The sequence below is a fragment of the Protomyctophum bolini genome (assembly GCF_963924005.1).
Source record: "Protomyctophum bolini genome assembly, chromosome: 13".
NCBI classification, from domain to species: domain Eukaryota; kingdom Metazoa; phylum Chordata; class Actinopteri; order Myctophiformes; family Myctophidae; genus Protomyctophum; species Protomyctophum bolini.
Window position 1 is genome coordinate 29,038,196 of NC_137874.1, and position 23,154 is coordinate 29,061,349.

General features: G+C 40.1%; 1 protein-coding gene across 1 annotated transcript in view; it reads left to right on the forward strand.

Annotated features, from left to right (window-relative positions):
* gabrb4 (gamma-aminobutyric acid type A receptor subunit beta4) overlaps positions 1-13,947 on the forward strand; it is a gene marked incomplete at both ends in the record, with an annotated part of 64,787 nt that extends 50,840 nt beyond the window's left edge. The window contains 5 exons of the mRNA XM_080779638.1: positions 8,594-8,731; positions 10,095-10,247; positions 11,995-12,251; positions 13,017-13,106; positions 13,591-13,947. Of these exons, the coding sequence (XP_080635764.1) occupies positions 8,594-8,731; positions 10,095-10,247; positions 11,995-12,251; positions 13,017-13,106; positions 13,591-13,947 (995 nt within the window). The remainder of the gene's footprint in view (positions 1-8,593; positions 8,732-10,094; positions 10,248-11,994; positions 12,252-13,016; positions 13,107-13,590) is intronic.
* Between the last annotated feature and the right edge of the window lie 9,207 nt (positions 13,948-23,154).

A 23,154-nucleotide genomic window follows, 5' to 3' on the forward strand; every position in this document is an offset into this window, starting at 1 on the left:
ACATTCACCTATTCATACACCGATGACAGAGGAAACCATGCATTACATTCACCTATTCATACACCGATGACAGAGGAAACCATGCATTACATTCACCTATTCATACACCGATGACAGAGGAAACCATGCATTACATTCACCTATTCATACACCGATGACAGAGGAAACCATGCGAGGCACCAGCCAGCACATCGGGAGCAATTAGGGCTTTAGTGTCTTGCTCAAGGACACTTCGTTCCTGTTACTGTCTTTTCAATTTACTGGATAGAAAAGAACAGCTGCTTAAAGGTCATATTTAATACCAATATAAATAATGAACAGTTTAATTCTGTTTCTCCTCTTTTACTATATCAAATTACTACAGCACGGTTTCAGCAAGTGCAGCAACTTCTTTTTTGTCCTTAATTTTTAGATGATGAATGATGTTCAGGCAAATGATATGCCTGTAGTATGATTAAAAAATATATATGTGCTTGATCATTTCATTGACCGCCCCCGCAAGTCAACATGCTCGTTCAATATACCAGATAGTTTTTGTTGTTGCGTTCATGATGAAACCACTCATTACCCTTGGGGTACCAATATGGAAGGAAATATGGATATGAGTCAAGATTCTAAAGAATATCTGCTGTTTTTTAATTATGCTGGAGGAATGCATAATGCTAAAGGGAATATTTCTCATTAGATATTAAATTGATTGATAAAGGATCGTATGTGCCAGCTGGGTTTCATGATTTGCTTACCCTATAACTTGTGGGAATGATTTACAGGGAATGAATCCCTGTCAGTTCTTGGGTGTTCCATGTTATGGGGCTAGAACAAGAGTATTAGAATGTGAAATATTCCAACGCCTCAGAGACGGTGAAATGCTGCGCTGCACAATCATGTATAAAGTAACATATTGACATAAATCTTCTGCTGAGGTCACACGTAATTGTAATGGCAGTTTTATTGCACCTCCTGGAAAGTGCACAGGGAAATAAAACCAAGTGACACATGTTAATGAATATTCATGTAGAACTTTGTCGCGATGTATGCTGTGATACACTGAGCTACAGAATAACTTGCAGGCCAGCAGTGCATGTGGTGCAGAACAGCATTCATTTAACATCACTGGGACTAATTCACAATACTTTTGTAAGTTTTCTTCTTATAAATTTCTTCCTAAGTAAATTCGAGTCAGATTCATGAAACATTCTTTGTTGTTCGCAACTATGTTCTTATGAGGATGAATCCCAATCCTGGAAACTTGAAGGGGTGCGGCAGTTAATCCTAATTATCATAGGTAGACGTCCCACCTATCCCAATTATCATCCTAAATACCATAGGGAGCCCCACCAATCCCCATAAAGATCATAGGAGGACCAATCAGAAGCATTAAATAGAATGACTCTGGGGTGTGAACCACTACTCTTCTGTGCACTGAATGAACCATTTCAAAGTCACAGACTGACAGACTGTTCCTACAAGTATGTTAGAAATAACAACAATAAGAATCAAAGTGACTCACAAACAAAAAACAAAAAGATAGGCAATACACAAGGAGAGAATAAGGCAACCAACAAAGAGCTCTAGAAAATTGATGTGCTCTGTCAGTTTACAGATGTTAACAAACCAATAATATATTTTGGACAACATTTTATTATTAAATTGATTATTTCACCATCAATACTTTTTCTGGGGAAGAGCAATACTGTTATTCCGCAACTTTAAAAAAGCTTTGTGGATCTATTATTGTCTCCACCAGGCCGAAGGCATGGGGAGAAAGTATGTTTTGCACTTTTGTGTGTGTGTGTGTGTGTGTGTGTGTGTGTGTGTGTGTGTGTGTGTGTGTGCGCGCACAGCTAATTGTTGTTAACCCAATCGATACCAAATTTTGCACACACATTCCCTGGATGCCAACGATGAACCTCTGCCCCAAATGTTTCTTTCACAGACAGGAACAAAATGCCTTAAATCATCCAATTAGCCTGTCGCTAAATCCCACCCAAGCCCGTTGTTGGCCGGCATTAGCAACGGTTACTAGGTTAGGAAACTCGGTCAAGCTTGCAATGCTGGTCAAAATGGTTAAGCAGTGTAAATAAATATATTTGACGTACAGCATGTGTGGGTTTGTTTTCTTACCTTATGAGCAAACTATCCATTCCATGAATTATTTCGCTCCGTTGTGCAGTTTAATAGTAGCCTACATATTAGAAATATAAATAGGCTCTCATTGACTTCCATTGTAACAGGGAAACAACTCTCAAACTCACTCTTTTAGACGAACACTAAGCTGATTATGACCGTTTTATTTTTAATAAAGAATATCAACGTTGTAATGTTTTTGTTTTGACTTCGGTGTTGCCACATTGTGTGAGAGATATAAGCCAACCCACCTCCAAAAACAAGCCAACTCTTAAAGCCAAATAAGGAAAAACAAGCCAAAACAAACACAATAATAAGACCATGTATAATCCTAATAAAAATATTGTATGCATTTATCATTATGTGTCCCCTAGGGTAGATACCCTCACAAAAACATGCAGTAATCCTGGTCTCTAAACTGCCTCCCCCTGGCCAGCCGGGGCGCCTGATGGAGGGGAAAGGAACTGGTTGGAATAACGTGTTCCTTCCACGCGCTACGTCCAACCAGGGAAACTCCCCCCTGTCAGGTGTAAAGGAGCAACTTGGACACTCAAGCATGAAGGAAGCATGAGTTAAGTCCGTTGCTCTCCCCAGGTTGGCGGAGGGTGTGTAGAGCCCAGGATCACATTAGATGATTGACACAGGGGTGAAAAATGGGTTACAAAATCGTGGGATAAAAAATATACATTTATCATTATAAATACTATGTAGGCCTATATCTATGATAATGAATGTTTTGGTAATGTATTACAGTACTAATTATTAGCCTTAAGCCAAAAGTAGCGGGGAATAAGCAGACTTGGCAACCCTGTCAAGTTTGTGTGGAAAGAAGTTCCTGTTTGCCTACAAAACGATCTGATTGGTCTGAAGCGACTTGTTTACAAACGAGGAACACCAGAACCGCTTTATCTCCAACCAATATAGTTACTTTATAAATCTATCAAAAGACGAAAATAAGATGGCATGAGTTTTCCTGATGTCATAAACTGTCAGAATCAGCTTTTGTTGTGTTCGCTTATGTGCTAACTGACTGATTTTGAGAGCTGTTTCCCCGTTACAATGGAAGTCAATGAGAGCCTATTTTTATAGATACTATTAAACTGCACAACGGAGCGAAATAATTCATGGAATGGACTAATTTGCTCATAAGGTAAGAAAACAAACCCACACATGCTGTACAGCAAATATATGTATTGACACTGCTTAACCATTTTGACCAGCATTGCAAGCTTGACCGAGTTTCCTAACCTAGTAACCGTTGCTAATGATTGTGGTATTGGCCAACAACGGGCTTGGGTGGGACTTAGCGACAGGCTAATTGCCATCCAAGGCTTACGAAGAAATTTTCACATTGGCCTATTATAGCGCCACCAGGAGGCCACAACCTGACCTGCCCTGGTGGAGACCTGTGCCCTGAGGGGCACATTTTCTAATTGTTTACATAAAAATTGTATCATCTTTAAGTGACATCCACTGTATATCTACAGCCAAGGATATAATGCAACTGAGATGTTTGAGGTGGCACAAGACATAAACATGTCCTCTATATTAATTGATACAGTAGATGGCAGATCTACTGTACATGAAAGGGAATAAGTCACAGCCATGGCAGAGTTATGGCATTTACAGAAGGATCAGCAAGGAGAAACAAGGAGTGGGGAATTTTTCTATATTGGATAATAATTCAATGTGGCTGAGGGGGCTGTTCTGTGATGTCATGTTCCACCGATGAACCACGTGGAGATGTACCGGTATAATTGCCTATTTCATTGGTTCTTAAAGTGGGGTCCAGGAACCCTCTGGCTTCATTGAGGGGGTTAAAAATGTCCCCTTACAGATCTGTAATTCTGAAGGTTATGGGGGGGTCCTTGAAATTAAAACGTTTGAGAGTTGCGGCCACACAACCCACTCCTATATTTGCGGGTGGAGGTGTGTCTGATGCGCTTTCCCTATATTTGCTATCTTATGCACACAGGTTTAGGACAATGGAAAGTGCCTCTTCAAACCACCCATAATGCGAATTCTGTTTGATAAAAGAATGCGCTCCTCACTCTGAGACGGTGAGAGCTGAGTTGGAGCTGCCTCGGCTTGAGTCATGTTGACTCTGAGACGGTGAGACCTGAGTTGGAGCTGCCTCGGTCATATTGCACAACATTCACAGCTCAGAGGTCTCATTCTGTCTTAATTCTCCACAAATCTCTGTGATTGGAATTTTACTATAATCAGCAGTGTCAATTCCTTGTGCTTATTGTGTTTAATTGTCTAGTCAAAGAAGTTATTAGATTTGCACGAGTGAGGCTGTGTTGGAGCTACTGGACACAAAACAACCCGGCCTCTGTATCAAATATAAATAAGCTATATTTCAACTGGCGGCAACGTGTGTTGCTCTTCCATGGCCATGGGCCATAGTGTAAATCACTGGGCATAATGTTAAATGGATAATGGTATCTTAAAGGCAATGGCAGGTGGCACGGTGATTGGTTTAATCATTGTAATGCCAAAACCACACCTATGCATAATGTAAGGGGTAATTGGGTGTTTTAGGGACTTAGGCTGTGGCACAAGATAACACACACCTTTCACACAATACTAAATCCCCAAAATAAGGAAAAAGGGCCCCTGCCGCAAGATGGAGCCCCAATGTCATCTGCTCTTACCAAAACCCTTTTGGCTGTAAACTTTGTTTGCTGATGCTAAATATCCCAGTGTTGTCGTGTGCCAACAATACGCATAATTTCCTCATGTGACAGCATCGCACGGCTCAGTATAAAATAGAAAAGTGTACTCCTTGGAGCACAGATGTCCACCAGGCACGGGTTGCCTAACTTAGCGTTGTGTCTAGCCCCTCTCGGAACCCTCCGTAAAGCTTTTCTGAAATTTGGATGTCGCTTTGCGTAGGGTCCCTGTGCGTTACTTTGTTTTCGTATGGGAATGTTGGAACACGGGACATAAATATCCTCTGTAACATCGTGTCTGCGCCGTTTGACGTCTTCTTTTCGTTTGCGTTATTCTGAATTTGTGAACTTTAAGTACCTATACATACCGCTGCGAATATCTCTTGTGTCGCGGAAGCTGTTAAGTATTTTTAATCTTTGTTTGACCGATTTGGTCGCTTTGATTCTTCTCTTCCTTCCTTGTTTATTGGCACCTCATTGTACCGCCTATCTGGCTAGCTAGTGGCGCTATAGCTATGACAGAGCAGATCAGAGGCAGGAACGTAGCCGGCACAAGCCAACCGCACATCGGGAGGCGGTACAATAAACGGTAAATAAACAAGATTAATCCAAGCTTCCAAATCGGTCAAACATAGATTAAAAATACTTAACGGCTTCCGCGACACAGGAGATATTCGCAGCGGTATTTATAGGTACTTATAGTTCACACATTCAGAAGCCCTCACACGAAAAAAAATCCTCAAAGAGCGCAGAAGGACTTATCCGAAGGTGTTTACGTTTATTTATGTGTGTGTACCCGGTGGCAGAGTGGAGGTGGAATAGGACCCCATGGTCTGGGTCTGAAAAATGTCAGAAACTTCAGTACCATTGGGTTCTGCTTGTAGGGCTACGTTGTCAGTCGTGGCGTGCCCAAAAACCTAACCCTAACCGCAGGCAGACGCCACGGGGTGAGTCCTAACTGGTTATGTCATACAGACTCGTAGTCATAGTCGGACTAACGGGATGTCGGACTAATGCGCAGTCCTCGACAAAATGCCATATGCTACTGATAGTCTACACCAGAGCCATAGAGTAAGACAGAGTTACGAAAACTCCTTTCACTTCATGGGGCCAGGCTCTTCTACATTTTACGGAATGCATTGGAGTCTATGGGGCGGCAAGAACATTTAGACTCTCTACGAGAGCCCCAAACAGGCTACATGAACCACATGACCAGGCTGTTTTCTGCCCCCTCAATGTCGTGACTCTGTCTTACTCTATGGCTCTGTCTACACAGAGTCCTCCTTGACTGTCCATTACAGTCAGAGACACATAAGCAGCAGAGATTAGAGAACAAAGGCAAGTAGGTGATCCAGCAGCAAATAACAGACTAAACTAGGTTGCACTCGAGTGAGGTGCCAACTTGCGCCTTGTACTTTAAAACTTTTCAAACACAAAATGGAATATATTTTCAAACACAGCCAAGTGTATTTGAACACACAAGTGTTCAAATACCACCACCCCCCCCCCCCCCACACACACACACACACACACACACACAGAAAGTAATGCTCCAATGTGTTCCTTAACCAACTTAAAACTGTAGCAGTTAAAACCATGAACACATTCAGCAGCATTTCAAACAACCACCATGTAAATACAAATTTCACTGACCATTATTGGCATCTGGTTGAACCTACAAGTAGATACTGGAGCTGGGGTGACTTCACCCAACACAGAATGGTGTTTTCAGGTGAGCCATTTTGCTGCTGCTGCTGCTCTGGGAAGTTTGGGAACTTCTTCTTCAATATTATGGCGGGTTGCAACCAATAGCTTTAAGGTGCATACCGCCACCTACTGTACCGGAGTATGTAGTATTACTCCCTACACTACTTTATTTACTTAAAACTGCTATATATTAGAATAGTACTAATAATAGTACTGCACCCTAGATCCTATGATATACCCCTATCTCCTTCAAGTACTCAATAACTGCTTTCTGTTTGTTCTGAACCCTGTCTCCAGTTCCCAGTATACCTAGTAGATTCCACTGTCTTCCTGCCTCAACCACCTTCTGTATCAATCTAATCCTCTCGTCAAAATATGTTCTGCGTTTTCTATATAATTACATTCTGAGCATTTATCAGTTACTTTTCCCTATCACAAATAGTGTTTTGTTTAGCCGTGTATGGTCGAACCATAATCTGGTCAATCTCCTCCCTTCTGTTCCCTCTCATCACACCCTGTGCATCGATATCTTTCTGTATGTTATGTTCTTCCTCTGTTATCACTGTCCCATCTATTCTGCCATTTCTTATTCATCTATTTTTTCAACATAGCCTTAGTTTCCCCTTTACCAAAAGGCACCTCTATAATTTCTGTCATCTCTACTGCTCTCTTGGCAATGTTATCTGCCTCCCTCTATGCCCACATACATGTAGCAGGCAGCGGTACCCATAGATAAGAAAGGCTAGATGACTCACCCGCGCTGCCGGTCAATGGAGAGCGACGTCGCTACGTGGCTCTCCATCGAAGTGGCTTACTTCGGGGCAGCATATCATTGTGTCTATGGGGCATGTCCTTTTTAAATAACCATAACTTGCTCAATTTTCAACTGATTTTCAAACGGCTTGGTTTGTTATGAACATCAGAGACGTCCGCATATTATCCTACTTATATGATTTTATATGACGTTCATATATTTAAAAAAAAAAGTAGATAAGCATCCTGAATCATAGGCACGTTGATAACGTTTGTAATAAACCAACCCGTTTGTAAATCCGTCAAGATTGTGAGTATTCTTGTTGGAACTGCCATTGAACATACTGTACTAACTAACTAACTACGTCGGAGACTCCGCCTTGAGCCATCTAGCTTTTATATATGTCTATGGTGGTACCCAGCAACAGCAAACCTTTAGTTTAGACCTATCCTTCCTATACAGCCGAAACATACTTTGATGGATTTCCATGACCAAGTCTTCCCTAGTTGATTTTAGGCTAGAGCTGCAGACTTAACAGGACAGATATCGAATCTACACATACTGTAACCCCACTCTGTCTGGCCTGACTTCTTCCACCCACTGTAACCCTATTATGACCGCCACCATTTCTGAAGTATAAACTGATGATCACTCTGGGAACTCTGGGAAGTGTAGTTATTGGAGGTGTATACTGTTGACCATATATGGCAGATACATATGCTCCAATAGATATAATAAAATGTAGGCTATACAGGGACATCTCCATTGCAGTGTTACTTTAACTTCGGGATTGTAACCAAATGGACCCAGATCGTTCCATTTTGTACCTCAGGGTTCTATAGAGTTCTGCGGAGGTGAAGAGAAAAACTGATCCACATATCTGTGTGTTTATTAGCTGTTTAAAACGGTGGCATAATTAATGAGGTTTTCAACTTATTCTGTTATAATAAAGTATGTGACGTCTTTAGATGTCACATACTTCATGTACATTCACTTGTGAATGTCTTTTTGTCATCTTTTTTTCTTAACTTCGTTTTTGTTTTGTTTTTTATGAGCGCAAAGGCTTATGTTTGTGGATTTATTTGAATCTGCTCATCATGGTAATTCATTTTCAGAAGGTAGCCTACTTTCTCAGGGGTTACTTCATCTGCAAGTCAAGGTGCCTTGGTATTAATCAACATACATCAACATAAAAAACCTGACAAGCAGAGTTCATTTCTTTATGATTTAATATTTGTGTTTTTATCACTTTGCATTTATAAATTAACCTAAGGTGAACCATTAAGTGATCTTTCCTTCCTTCCTCTCCTCTCCTCTAACCTTTACACAGATGGGTATACAACCGATGACATTGTGTTCTTCTGGCAAGGAGGAGACAATGCTGTGACGGGGGTAGACAAGTTGGAGCTACCTCAGTTCTCCATCGTAGGCATCCGCCTGGTGTCTAGAGAAGTCAGATTTACTACAGGTAAGACCTTCAGCGATAACAAATCCCTACTAGGTTTTTAGGTGTCCTTGCGCAAAGCTCACTCTCAAATCCCAATAGGTAGTGGGGCGGCTGTTCAGTGGCCGTCAAGTTTGCATAACGGACCCACTTGTCCAGAGTATGACATTGATTTATTGTACAGGGAGTTCCTAGGTGAAGACTGATCTGTATCAGTGTGAAGCCAAGAAAATACACACAATTGTTGTACTAGGAATCACATTTTATTGGACTCCAGAATTTTTCCAATAAATTCAAAATTCAGAGAGAGAGAGAGAGAGAGAGAGAGAGAGAGAGAGAGAGAGAGAGAAAGAGAGAGAGAGAGAACCTAAACAAAAATGTAGGTGTAAATCACATTTGTGTGTTGCTGCTTATTCATCACAGCCTTGATAAAATATGTATGCCGAAGTATTGATTCATCAGAAGATTTACAGGACCCTGGAGATGATTGTGTCATTTGTCACCTTGTGTTGCTCATAGGACATAGCCTTTAGATTAAAACCATAGTCCTTATCTTAAGCCCTCTTTTCCATTTTGATGAATTGGTCGCACAAAGTCCTCACATAGACTATATACACATTGTTTCCAGAGCTGTAAATATCCACTACATATAATATGTAGTGGAGGCTGTAAGAGTCAGCCTGCTTCATACATACAGCTTTTTGCATCAGCAACTTATTGTCACGGTTTGTTTAAATTATACTTCCACTCGACTAATTAATGTTGTACCACAAATGGCTGCCGTTCCTTTCTCTGTAAAATGCACAATGGGATGACTTGCTGTACCCATATATCATTTTTGCTCACTCATGAAATGCAGAAGGCTTGGGTTCCAATTACGCCCCCTTTTTGAAAATGCCCTTTTCTTAATGTTTAGAGGACAGGGAATGTGTTAAAGAAAAGCAGAGTGGCTCTCTATGACAATTCTCAGAGGGGCGCTGGAGCTGCCTGCTGAGATAGGGGGTTGCAGAAAAATCTGCCGTGTTTGCGACTTTCTGCCATGTTTTAATTGGAATCGAACTTGTCCCTGGAAAGGAATCCATCGCTTTGGGGAAATTAAGTGCTCCATCTGAACAAATGGAGAAATGACTACCCTTGTGCGTTGTCAGAGTGCAGACTTTGGAACTCTTTAAGTTGTGCCAATAGCCCCCCCCGCTTCCTTCCCTTTCTCATTTCCACTTGTGTTTTCCCTACCTTGCTCTTCTCCAACAATCCATCACTCCATCTCTTCCTTTTTCCCATTTATCCGTCCATCCTCTCCGCTCTTCTCTCCTCTCCATATATCTCACTCCATTCTCCACTCTTCCCTCCTCTCCATCTATCACTTTGTCCTCCACTCATTTTCCAGGTTCGTACCCTAGGCTGTCGCTGAGTTTCAGGATTAAGAGGAACATTGGCTATTTCATCCTGCAGACATATATGCCCTCCATCCTGATCACCATCCTGTCTTGGGTTTCCTTCTGGATCAATTACGATGCGTCGGCGGCCCGGGTGGCCCTCGGTAAGACCACTGTATTATTTCCCTTCACCATGCACCCAGGGAAGGTTGCTGTATCCGTGAAATGTTCACCATGCACCCAGGGAAGGTTGCTGTATCCGTGAAATGTTCACCATGCACCAGGGAAGGTTGCTGTATCAATGAAATGTGTGTAATGTGTATGCACCACATGATCTTTCGCACCGAAAGCTCCAGTGATGCACGCAGAACATACAGTGTTAAATGCACCCAAATGTCTTGTTTCCCTTACGGCTGTTGTCGTAATGAAAATAGCTTGCCAAATTCGAAAAATAACTTGTGTATTGTTTATACACTAACCATGTTATTATTATACTGTATGGGGCAGATTCTATTTCATTCATTGTTTTTACAACATAGCTTTTAGGGGGCGAGTCATTTAGAAGAGTGTATGCGTGTCTGCGCGCGTGTGTGTGTCTAATCTCGCAAACCACTGGAACGCCAAAGTTTTGTGCACACATGTCTGCCAGTAGGCCAAGGATTCACATATTGTGGATACTGGTTACTAGTAGTACTAGTAACCAGCTTCCCTGGTTAAGACCCAATTACTGAATGTCAAGTGTCCAGGTTTTGTATAACACTTAATACTACAACACTATGGCATATTAGGAGTCCAAGTACTAGTGGTTCTCAAATGTTTTATTTGCAAGGACCCCCTCCTTAACTCTGAGTGTGTACAAATGGATACCAAATTATAGTTATTCAGGGCTAGCTCTTTGTGTTTCTGGTGATATTGTCCACTCAATTTGTATGTCCAAAAACTGCAAAAATGGGATTTTGACACAAAATGTCCACCACAAGTCAGCATGGCTATATGACCCCTGCTCCGATCATGAGCAAGCGATAAAGCGGAAGTGAAGCCTCCTCTACAATTCAGATTTCGTCTTTACAGTCGCACAAATCTATCCTAATATAAATGTATCGGATTTTGGGAAGTGTATAGTTCCAGACTCTATATAGCATGCATTCGGAGATTGTGGAATAGTTGTCTCGCTATGTGAGACTAGCCGTTACCAAGCTATGTGTCATCTTTGCGCTGCGCCACCATCCAGTGGTAGCGTGCACTGTGCACATTAGAACTCCATTAGAACAAATATGATGATCTCCGTCTCCAAATCTCCAGATTTAGTTCTACCGAACTAAAAGTACAAAAAGTACAAAGGGTATTTGCATAAACCCACTTTTGGAACCTCTGACTTAAAGTAGCTACAAATCCCAGTTATTAATATGCAGTGAGGAAAGGGCTGAATTAAATAACTACTGTAAACTTCCCATCATTCATTTGAACTTGGCTACAAGTCATGGGTCACTGGAGGGGTTTGGGATGACCTTCCCCCAGTTACCTTGCCAACAATATTTTGGCTGCCTATTCTCCCCGACACCATATGTTCCCTCGGGATTTAGTTTGAACTCTAAATGTCACCATCAAAACACTATTTTCAGATACATAACTCTTCAAAGCAAGCACACAAATGCCGTGAAATGTTAAGATGGCATTTTGGGGGCCTTTACAGAAATGATAGCTGATGAAGTGCTAATTTCATTTTCTGTACATTTAATTTGCCAAACACGATGCACTGACCTGATGACTATGTGACTTTTTCTCTCTTTTCTCTCTCTTTTCTCTCTCTGTGTGTGTGTGTGTGTGTGTGTGTGTGTGTGTGTGTGTGTGTGTGTGTGTGTGTGTGTGTGTGTGTGTGTGTGCGTGCGCCTGCGCGCACGCCATACTTAGGTGTTACGACGGTGCTCACCATGACTACAATTAACACCCACCTTAGGGAGACTCTCCCAAAGATCCCATATGTGAAAGCCATCGACGTCTACCTCATGGGCTGTTTTGTGTTTGTGTTCCTGGCCCTGCTTGAATATGCCTTTGTAAATTACGTGTTCTTTGGCCGGGGCCCCCAGCAGCAGAAGAAAATCAATGAACGGTTGAACAAAGCTAACAACGAGCGCCCGCGATACGAGGAGAAACGCCTGAGGGAACAGGTTTGCATCTTCATCCTCTGCCATCTCCTCTTCCTCTGTGTCAATCAGAGTTCAAGTATAAAACAACCATCTTTTTTTCCCATATCTGATTCCTATAGCTAATGTCAATTCTATTCAAACACTGATAACACACATTCCCCAAAGTAATCTGCCAGGAAGCATACAGTCCAAATATGCATTCACCAACCATCATCCATTGCTTCTCCCCCAAGCACTGAATGTGCTTTCTATAGAGCATAGCCCTTTTCCATTGAGATAGTGATTCATCTAGCTCAGCAGTGGTGTAAACATTCTCATTTCCTATTTAGGTTGTTGTCTACGTTTATGCTTGTGGGCTTGATTCATTCTTGCTCTGCTACCTTGCTGTTGGACATGTATTTTCCGGCTTTCATCTAAATTGGACAGTCAAAAATAACAAGGGTGGCAGCAGCATTGACAATATTCAGCGGTGGATGCTAAACCGGCTAGACTGAATGAAGCCCCTTGTTGTGTGTGTGTGTGTGTGTGTGTGTGTGTGTGTGTGTGTGTGTGTGTGTGTGTGTGTGTGTGTGTGTGTGTGTGTGTGTGTGTGTGTGTGTGTGTGTGCGTGTGTGTGTGTGTGTGTGTGTGTGTGTGTTGTATTAAATAATATTATGCTTATTTGAAGTTGTTCCTGTTAACAGTTTGTGTTATGCATTCTGTAATTTCTTAGAAAATGTGCTTACTTGCCAGTAATTCTTTATAGGCATTTTAATGTTCTCTTCATTTTTTCTTTCACATTGCAAGGACTCCATTTCCGTGCCGTTTCAAAGCAACACCTTCAGGTCATTTACACAGCGGAGAAATCTGTATCTCGAGGAACAAAGAAAAGTTGGGGTACATGTATTTAGAACTCATATGAGCTGTAGAACAGCGGTCAAAATGACATCAGTTTATAAAGGATGTTCAAGTAATTTAAGAATCAGTTATAGATTACTGTATCTAGTACTTTGAAAAGGAAATGTGTGTAACTATTTGGAAATATTTGAAGTATGCAAAGAAAAAAAATGTCATTCCATATCATCACTGCATTGTGCTTTAGCTTTTACCACATGAGCCCTAGCAGCTCTATTCTGTCATAATAAGCGATTGTTTATTTAATGAAAATAGGAAAACATTTTATATAAATATGAAAATAGCTGATCTACAAGCTCAAAATGTGTCCCATTGTGATACATTGCGAGCTTGTAGATCTACTGTACAATTTGATGTACCCCAAAGTATAATAGGGTTCAAGTGGTTAAAGCTTTTCTTGAGGGTCTAATGCAGCTGCATGTTTCAGCCAGGCCTGACACCCCCCTCCCTCTCTCCCTCTCTCCAGGTGGATGCCTACGGGAACATCCTCCTCACCACGTTGGAGATGAACAACGAGGTGATGCCATCTGACGTAGGGAGCAGCGTTAGTGACTCTCGGAATTCGGTCATGTCCTTTGACAGCTCTGGGGTCCAATTCAGGAAGCCCATGGCGCCACGAGACGGCTTCAGCCACCACTCGCTGGACCGCGGCGCCGCCATGCGGAGCCGGGCCAACTGCAGACTACGGCGTCGCTCGTCCAAGCTCAAGTTGAAAATCCCCAACCTGGCTGATGTCAGCACCATTGACAAATGGTCCCGGGTCATTTTTCCCATCGTCTTTGGATTTTTCAACCTAATCTACTGGTTGTACTATGTGAATTGATGTGCATCCCACAAGGAATCATGGGCCATATTTTGAGAGCACATTGAATTGGCTTTGATACAGTCGCAAAATATGTATACACATATACAAGTTGAAGATATGTATATGCATATTTCTATATATTATATTTATATACACACACGTGAAACCTGAAGGACCTTTCTGCTGTACAAAGTATTAATAGGATGACCTGATTGTTTAAGAATAATTGTGAAAAAAAGAATTTCAAGGATTTTTGAGTTCCTTTTTCCTCCTGAAACCTACACACAAAACCAACCGACTGACCGACAAACACAAAAATACAAACATCCGTTCCCACAACCAAGGGTTTTTGGAACTAAAGACTGCATGATATTTTTCCAAAAAAAAAATGAAAAAGGAGAAAAAAAAAGAAAACAAAAGGAAAGTGAAAGCTCTCGAGAAAGAAAAGAAAAAGATGTCTCAGAGTCCCATTGACTTTTTATTGATTCTTACTGTAATCAAAAGAAAAACAAATCCTCTCCGCCGCAGCTCATGAAAATCAGTGGTGGCTTGTCTGTTCAGGCATTAAGGCTGAGTGAGAGTGAGATCCTTCTACCCTTCATCAGCCCCCCTCTGTCCAAATGACCCCCACCCCCCATCGTCCATGAATACCATGCACGGAATTCTGCATTTCTACCCTCTGCCTCTGTACAGCAGAAGCCTATAGTTTTTTGGGATTATGTGTTGTTCCTTGGCTTCCCCCCCCCCCTCCCCTCTTCTTTTAAGGTGAATCAATATCATTCTACTCTCGCAGACATCAGCTATGGCCAAAATGTGCTTCTTTTTCCTTCTCCTCTTGTTCAACGGCCTCACCTTGCGGATGATGGGATTTTAGACCGCTGCATTCCTAAAAAAACCCAGAGTCGACGCAAACTGTCTGTTCTTTTCCCCTTCTTGCGCCTCCTCTTAAGTTGTTTTAGAAACAGGTCCTTGGGGGTGGCCGCGTGTGTGTGTGGCGGGTGTTTTTTCATTATGGTTAAAAAAAAATACAAAAATGCTGATTATTGTAGATTTGATTTTGTCTTGAAAATACTGTGATTTCAGAGAGTGTCAGATCATGTTCTAGCGCTAGGGCATTACTAGATAAAGAGTTCAAAGTTCAAAGGTAAGCATTACTCATTTTGATTGTTTGAAGAAGAAAAAAATGACATATTCTGTACATTTTTATCATTCAGTATTCTCATGGGCATAGTTTGAAAATATACTTGTAATGTTTTATTCCATCCTAGTGATTCACATTGCTCTTTCAATGCAGTATTCATTGACATCATGTCCTGCTTTGTGTCTAAGGAAAAAGGTGTGTGGTGGGGCGGGGGGTTACCAGTGAGTGAATTAAAATTATCTCCATAGTAAAGATTTAAAGATGATTGTACATTCAGAAATAGTCAATATACAGTATCAGCCCACAGTTTGACCAGTTGTCATACAGTACAGGCTATATCAGTTGCCACACAGTATATAGCATCAGTTGTCATAAAGTATTTAACGTCCTGGTAAGCGTTTCTCACTCTGGGAATCTTGGAGGTTCATATTGTGATCCTGCCGCAATGGGGAAGTGTCTTAAATTTTACAAAATTAATTTACAGTTCAAGTCAGGAACCATGGTAGAATAAAGAGGAATAAGTATTCAACCTTTCATACTCTGCAACTTAAATCATAATCCCACCATCGTTTCTGCCTTTGAGGTCGAGATCCCCAAAGATCAGGAATATCAGTGTAATCAGGACAAATGGGCGAACCAGTAAGTCTGGGGAACAAAACATGATATGTGATGAATAGCCATGAATTTGAAATAATAACCAAAAGGCCTATATCCATACTATATCCATAAAAGATACTGTTAAGCTCTTCCAGACCCTGCTTTTTCCAGTGCTCAGGTTCATTCACAAATAAATTGTGCTTTGTGTGGCTGATACCCTGTAGGACCTTGTGTTTTGTAACTTATTACAGGGTATGAGTTCAAACTAGATTTCACTATCATGTTTCTATGGGTTCACACAGACATGCATCCGATGGGTTTTCCTGTTGAAACCAGCTCACCTACCGGAGATTTCGACAATGAAATGATATGGCATATACCCATGCTGTATCTACAGCACAAAATCATTGAGTTGCAATTATTCAATCTTAGCATGATGGTTGTAGATTCAAAACCAGTTCTGCTCATGTTATAATAAAATGTCACAGAGCTAAATGTGGAAAGAATACCAGAGATGGAAAAGAAAGAAGGTTTTGGCATACAGTACTGTACATCCTAGGGGGGAGATGATAAGACAAATGTATTTTGATTGCATGAACCTTTCGCTCAACAAATGTTTTTTTCACTGAAAAAAGTGTTGATGCGTGATTAAAGACTTGTGTGACAATGTGAAATACTATGTTGGAGTAGCGTGCTGAATCTACAAGATCACAACAAGTCTCACATGCACACGTTGTGAGCTTGTAGTTCTTAGCAGCATGTGACAGCATCATATGATGAAGTAGCCTATATAAATCAGACTTACATTGAATTCACACCAGCAGCTTCGAGTGAATGTTTACAGTGCGAACATTCACAACATGCAATAAATTGGAAGTGTCTGAGGTTACGAGTGTGTGCCTGCTACCGAGATGAAGAAATAGACTGTATGGAAGTAGCACAATTGATACGTTTTAATGTTTTAAACTAGCAGCTGTAGATGTGTAATGAATAAAGATTGAGCAACTACATGGCCTTTTATATTGGTTAAAATGAATAGGTTGTCATTTACAAACAAGCTGCCAGAAACAAGCAATACTTAATTCTCCACACCAGCTCTCGCTGGGCAAAGCAGCTGGTCTGACCCATGCACTCGGAGCACCGTAGCTGTCCCTGCTCTCTACCTACAATACTGGAGATTGTTTGTGTATGTTGTTTAGTTGTCTATCTATCTAAACTACTAGTTTAACTTTGTTATAAATAATAAAGCTACTGATATTCTACTTCCATATAGCTACTTTCATACAGCTGTCAAGCCAGCAGGTGCTGGTTCACAGAGGGAGAAGTACAAACGCTCATAGCAACCTTTTAGGAAAGAAATAGGCCATGTAGTTGCTTAATCTGATTTAATTTCACACTTACAACTAGTTAAAATCTTTATCGATATTTGTAACTTTCGTGCAGTAGTTCCTAGTTATAAGGATATATGCCAGCTCCATGCCTATTTCAAAGCACAGCTGATTGGCTTGTCGCTCTATGCTCAAGCGCCAAAGTTGAGGTTCTCTCAACTCTGACGCTTAACCTTTTGCTGGCTCGATCCCCTGACCGGCTTACCCAGTGGGAAAAGCAGCGGTCGCGCCTCACCATATACTTTGCATTGAACCTCACTGCATTCTCCGAACATGGCAGCAAACTGACGCTGCTGGTATGAATTCAGCGTTAAGAGTTCTTCCTTTGTACAGTACAGCTAAGAATTCCCCATCCAGATCACTCAGAGGGACTTCCCCCGTGTTCTTCAAATCGGTCCTGCTCTGGACAGGCATAGAGAAGACCTGCTGGGTGCTTGAAGCACTGAACCAGCCTTCCATTGAACAGCATATGCAGTACCACTGAGTCACATAACAGCAAGGAAGAGACTGGCACATTGTCACATAGGAACACAGTAAGGGACAGGGATGTAGTAGTCGAGGACAGGCAGAAGGAAGATAAATACAGTATACTGTGTACAATGACAGACAGACAGACAGACAGACAGAAATGTGTTAATCATCTCTCAAGTGCTCCCAGCCAGCCATGCAGGTCACAATGATTAAATACAATCCTCATGCAGTGATCAATCTTTATTTTTAAGAACATAGCCTACTGTAGATTTATTGTTTGAGGAGAGAAGGTGAATAATGATAAATTAATTAATTCAGCCACCAAACATGATCAGAAATCCAAATCTGGACTAAATTACTTTCCCTCTGGAAGTGTGTGGATTGAAACAGGAGGCATACACAGTAGTTGCAAATGTCCACATAAACATGGCTAAATTTCAAAACAGATGACCATAGATCTGTCAAATAGGTTTTTATAAAATGCTATCGTGAAGTGAGCTGTGGTTGAACTATACAGACATCAAATTGTGTTAACACTACAGCAGTTATATCATGTATCCCTTGATGTGAATCTGGTTGCAGTATTGTGAGTGGTTTTAACATGGAAGCCATGATGCAAAGATTTGTTCATACAGATCAGATTCATTAATAGTAATCAACAAGACAGCTACGGCAATTCTCATTTCTCTGTGAACATTGTCCAATCAGCAGATTAGATATCACAAGCTAGACTGCATTGTGATAGATTTGGAACTTTTATTTATTCTTGCAGTGAGAGGAAGAACGGATAATGCATTTCCCTCGGATAGCTAACATACTAAAACCATACAGTGGTGTGGACAATGGCTCATGATCTTGGTGGATAATTAGCAGGTCTGAATCAGGGACATAATAAGCACTTTTTAGTGCATTTCATTCATTCATTCATTTCATTGACGAATTCTACTTCTAATGTAACATATTGGTATTTTTTGGTGGATAACAAACGTCATTATTATATTAAAAAAAAGTGTGATATGTTTTTTATAATGAATGTTTTGGTTGAGATTTTGTCCAAAGACCAAAACAGATTGTCAAACTGTTTAAAGGCAATATGGTGGATCCTAGGTATTCAAAGTGTCACAGTAAGCAGGCTACAACACCAGTCAGATGATCAAATCCTTGTTCCAGTGCAAAAACAGCACATAATGGTTTGTAAAAAAGAAAAAACATGATGAACAACACAACCCTAAGTGTTCTTTGAGGAAAAGCGGTGGAATTGGTTTGACCAGAAAGAGGCCTATCTCATCTGTTCTGTGATTCACTGAAATGCACTAACATTTTGTAACACTGCTTAAATGTAACAGTGAGTTTTACATTTCTTATTCGGGTTAGTTTCTTACCAGAAATCACTTGTCCACACAAACATACCTAGGTATTTATTTTTCTTTAATGACTTGATTTCATTTTTCAAAGTGCAAGCACATTCACGTGGAGAAACATGCAGATAGCCCTTGACCCATCTCAATAGGAACATGTACTACATGCTTTTTGGACATGAAATTGGCACATTCATCCCAAAAGCTGTGAGGTTTTGTGTTCTATGCTTTTACTTTAGAATATTTGAGCGAAATCCTTTTTTCTTTTGTGTGTTTTTGACACATATGTTCAAGGGGTAATCGAGGAGGGGAAAAAAACTGTTGAACTGATTTCAATGTGAATTTTCTTGCCTCTAGTGTATATGTGTAATTACATGTGAATTGTACTGTAAATATGATATCTTTCACTTAATATTTCTTAATGCATGAACAAAAACATGGCAGTTCGTAAATACCAGCTAGCCTCACTGCTAATGGCATGGACAGCTTTCTCTAGCATTGGCATAATTCTGCAAACGAAACCTAAAAAAAGAAGAAAAAAAAGAAACACAAGATATACATGGTATGAACAAAACATCGGAAATGCCGTCATAAGCCCTCCCACAGTGAGGCTCACAGGGGCTGTTGTACACTATACAATCAATCCTGTGTTCATTTAACTCAGAGAGAGTACAAATGGAACCAAATGGACCCTACTGGTCCATTTATTCCATTTGCACATGCTCTGATTTAAAATAACACTGAGGATGTTACTATGTGGTTGTGGAAGTTGCATTTCTCTGCACTGTTCCTGTAGTAAAGTTCATCCACATCCCAGAGGGCCAAGCTAACACCAACCACTCATTTCATAGAGATTCCTCGAGATCTAGGGCTAGAATTAGAATTATTATGTTCCAGAAGGGAGAATGTCATATTTTGCACAGGGCAAATGACATGACAATGCATTTGAATGTTTGAAATCCCATAGTAAATAACAATATCACGCCCTTCACAGGCATAAGATGATAAGTCATTAGTGGGCGTGTGCCGTCTGATGCTATTTACCACCGTATTTAAAGCATTAAATATTGTACAGTATGTTTTCATGGATGAAATGCACTTGGCTATGGAGTTGTAGAAACCAGTTCAGTCCATCAAAAGTGAGATGTAGGCTAGTCATGTAAATTGTGTTATGAATTACTTGAAATTATCTCTAGTACAAATGTGCACCGTCTAAATAATAATACAATTTTGACTCATGAAGAGTCAAATTAAACAAAATAATTAAAACAATGACGATCCGCCACCCCCAACTCCCCTAATACACAGCCAAAAATAGTATAAAAGTATAAAATGAACTGGGGGTTCATTGATACATTGATAAGTACAGGAGTGTTTCCTTTATAGTATAATAGTATAGAGATAAATCTCTCTCTCTCTCTCTCTCTCTCTCTTTATATATATACAGTATATATCCTTATCAGCACTCGTGAGGAAGTAGTAGACATGGCACACTTGACATACACTGGCGAATCATGGTAGCTCAAAGAGCCATTTGACATTTTGTAGAAAACGCTGTGTCAGATCTATCTATCCATCTCTTTTTTATTGAAATGGGACAGTGAAGGAAGGGAGAGAGAGAAGGATGAGGGATCACGTGTAACAAAGGCAACAAGTCTGGAATTGAACCTAGTTTGTTTTGCATATACCTGGACCAGTCACCAGGTGCCATTCTATGCCCAGCCACTATTTATTCAGCTGTGTTTATTTAGTGATGGGCAACTATATTCATACAGTGGCCATTTTGCTATTATGGCGTATGCAAAATGGGTGGAATATGAATATAATACATCAAATTTATATTAAAAAAAAACAAGTTTACAAAGCGCTTCACAAACATAAAAACACAAAGTGTGATAAAATATATACGGGTTCACTCAATAACAACATTGAAGGGGCAATAATTCAAAATTAAGAAATGTTGTAAGTCAATTAAAATTAGTTTTGAACATGAAATTATTTTTGTCTTGCCGTTTAGGACAAACGTTTTTGAAAGCTTCTGTATACTGGTACCAAAATTGTGACTATAGGCTAGGCCAAGGAAAGTCAACATCCAATATATTAAATAACACAATTGTCCGCTATTACAAGTTATTGAGCTATCACAGAGAATGCTTTTAAATCACAACCCTCTAGTTAAGAAAGTGACATCCTGGATTTCACAGTTCCCATCAATGATGGTTATACATATCAATCTATTCATCTGTTAGTCATCAATAAAACGGAACCAGTTCAGATGAATTGCAACCAAAAACAGGACAGAGCTCACAGTCTCCTTCACTGTTGGGAAGCACTTCGTTGTCAGCATTTCTGGTATTTTGTACATACCTTGTAGGTTTTGTTTTGCATGACCTAAGTTTCAAAAGGTTTATTTTCCTATTTTTCTATTCCACAAACTTTCATCCAGTTTCATCACCACAGCTATGATCAAGAAAGTTCCAGTGTTTACATGCTCAAATTGCACTTGTTTTACAGTCGAGTTCAATAAGTAAAAATAAATAAATCTGTAAGTTTAGGAGGGGAAAATGTAGTTACAGTAAATCACGGAATTTGGAATAGATGCACCAACTACCAAGTGCATGTTGTAGAGTTATCAGGTTCAGAATAAAGCATCAACATCAGTTGCCCTTCAACTAGAAAAAAAGAAAAAGACAAAAGATGTAAAGGATGATCCTGCTTACTTTATGCTCCGTCATACGACCATGTCACATGATAAATTATGATTAATGATGAATTATGATGAAAACAACAGCGTTAAAAGCTCACAGTGGATAGCGATATGACACATTGCAAGCTTGTAGATTGGCTACTTTTGTATGACGACGTATAAATGGGGCATTTCTCCAGTAGCATCTGAACGTAAGCCATTAGATAGCAGTGCACATTGATCTGGGGGTTCCCTGCATTTTACTCTTTAATAAGTTGCCTCTGGTTAGGGTGGTTAGGGTCTGTTGTCGAATACCACACGATAACTGTGAAAAGCTGTGCTGATTCCCAGTTTCCTGTACATGGGTACAATATACAGTATACCTCCCTCTTAATGAGCCTTCAAACAGGGAGAATAATGCTCGCTAAACCAATCGATAAGAATATTATTTGATATTTAAGGAATTGGCAAAAGAATAGTGTAGAAAAAACAAGAATAACAACGCATTTAATTTTTGCCAAATTGAATTATTAGTTACTTTTTTCATTTATATGTTCATTTCTAATTTGATGTATTTGTTGCATTTGTTACGAATTGTTCTTATTATTACTGTTGTAGTTTTATCATGTAATCCATCTGACATACAGGCACTGGAAGAAAAATGCATAATTTGGCTTCCTTGTACTGTAATTGTTTTGTTCACATCGGGCGCTTATTTGATTCAGTTGTTTAATAAGCTGTTTGATTTCATTTGGAGTATCATCAGTACTCATGAAATCAAAATTTGTGTAGTATGAAGTTGTATTTTTTTTGTCGGTGCAAATTAATGTTATAGTGTCAATCAGCTTTTTTGGTGTTTGAACAAACAAAAAAAATGTTTTTCTTTTCTTTCTTTTTTCTTTTTTACAAACAAGGTGTTCAAGTATGTGGTATAAAAAGGGTTATCATTCAAACAACAGACTTTTTACAAAATAAAGGCTTATACAGTAAAGAATGCTGATGTCTTTTCATTTGCCTTTTGTGGACTAATATACCAACCACACTGTTTAATTTAAACCATTTTTTTTATGTTTTACATATTAGTCCCCAAAAGGTAAATAGTATCCTATGTTGCAAACTAATACCATCAAGTCAGGTATTTCCCATTACAATTCCACATTGTCAGAGAGTCTTGCCTCTAGGTAGCATCTTGCTTTTGATAAGAACTGAGAACGGTCCAACGGAAATGTAAGTACAAACAAGCGTGTCTTTTCTTTTAATTTGATTACAAAACATTGCGCGTTTATGAAAATATACCTCCTTTCGTACCTTATTTGTAGTAACCAGCAGTTAGCTCAGTGTGATGAGTGGCTCTGCTTGTGATCCACAGGTCCAGGGTTCAAATCCCACATTATTCATGTGTCTCTGTGATGCTTTGCTTTGCACACTGACTTTCAGAAGGACAACTTTAAAGCAGCACAGAAATTCCCCATGATTGTGTGCCTCAGTGGACCAACGGATAAGTCAAATGATATCCGTAGTATACCTAGTAGAAGTGTGCCGGTTCAAACCCCGACATACTCAAATCTTTACTGACACTTTGCA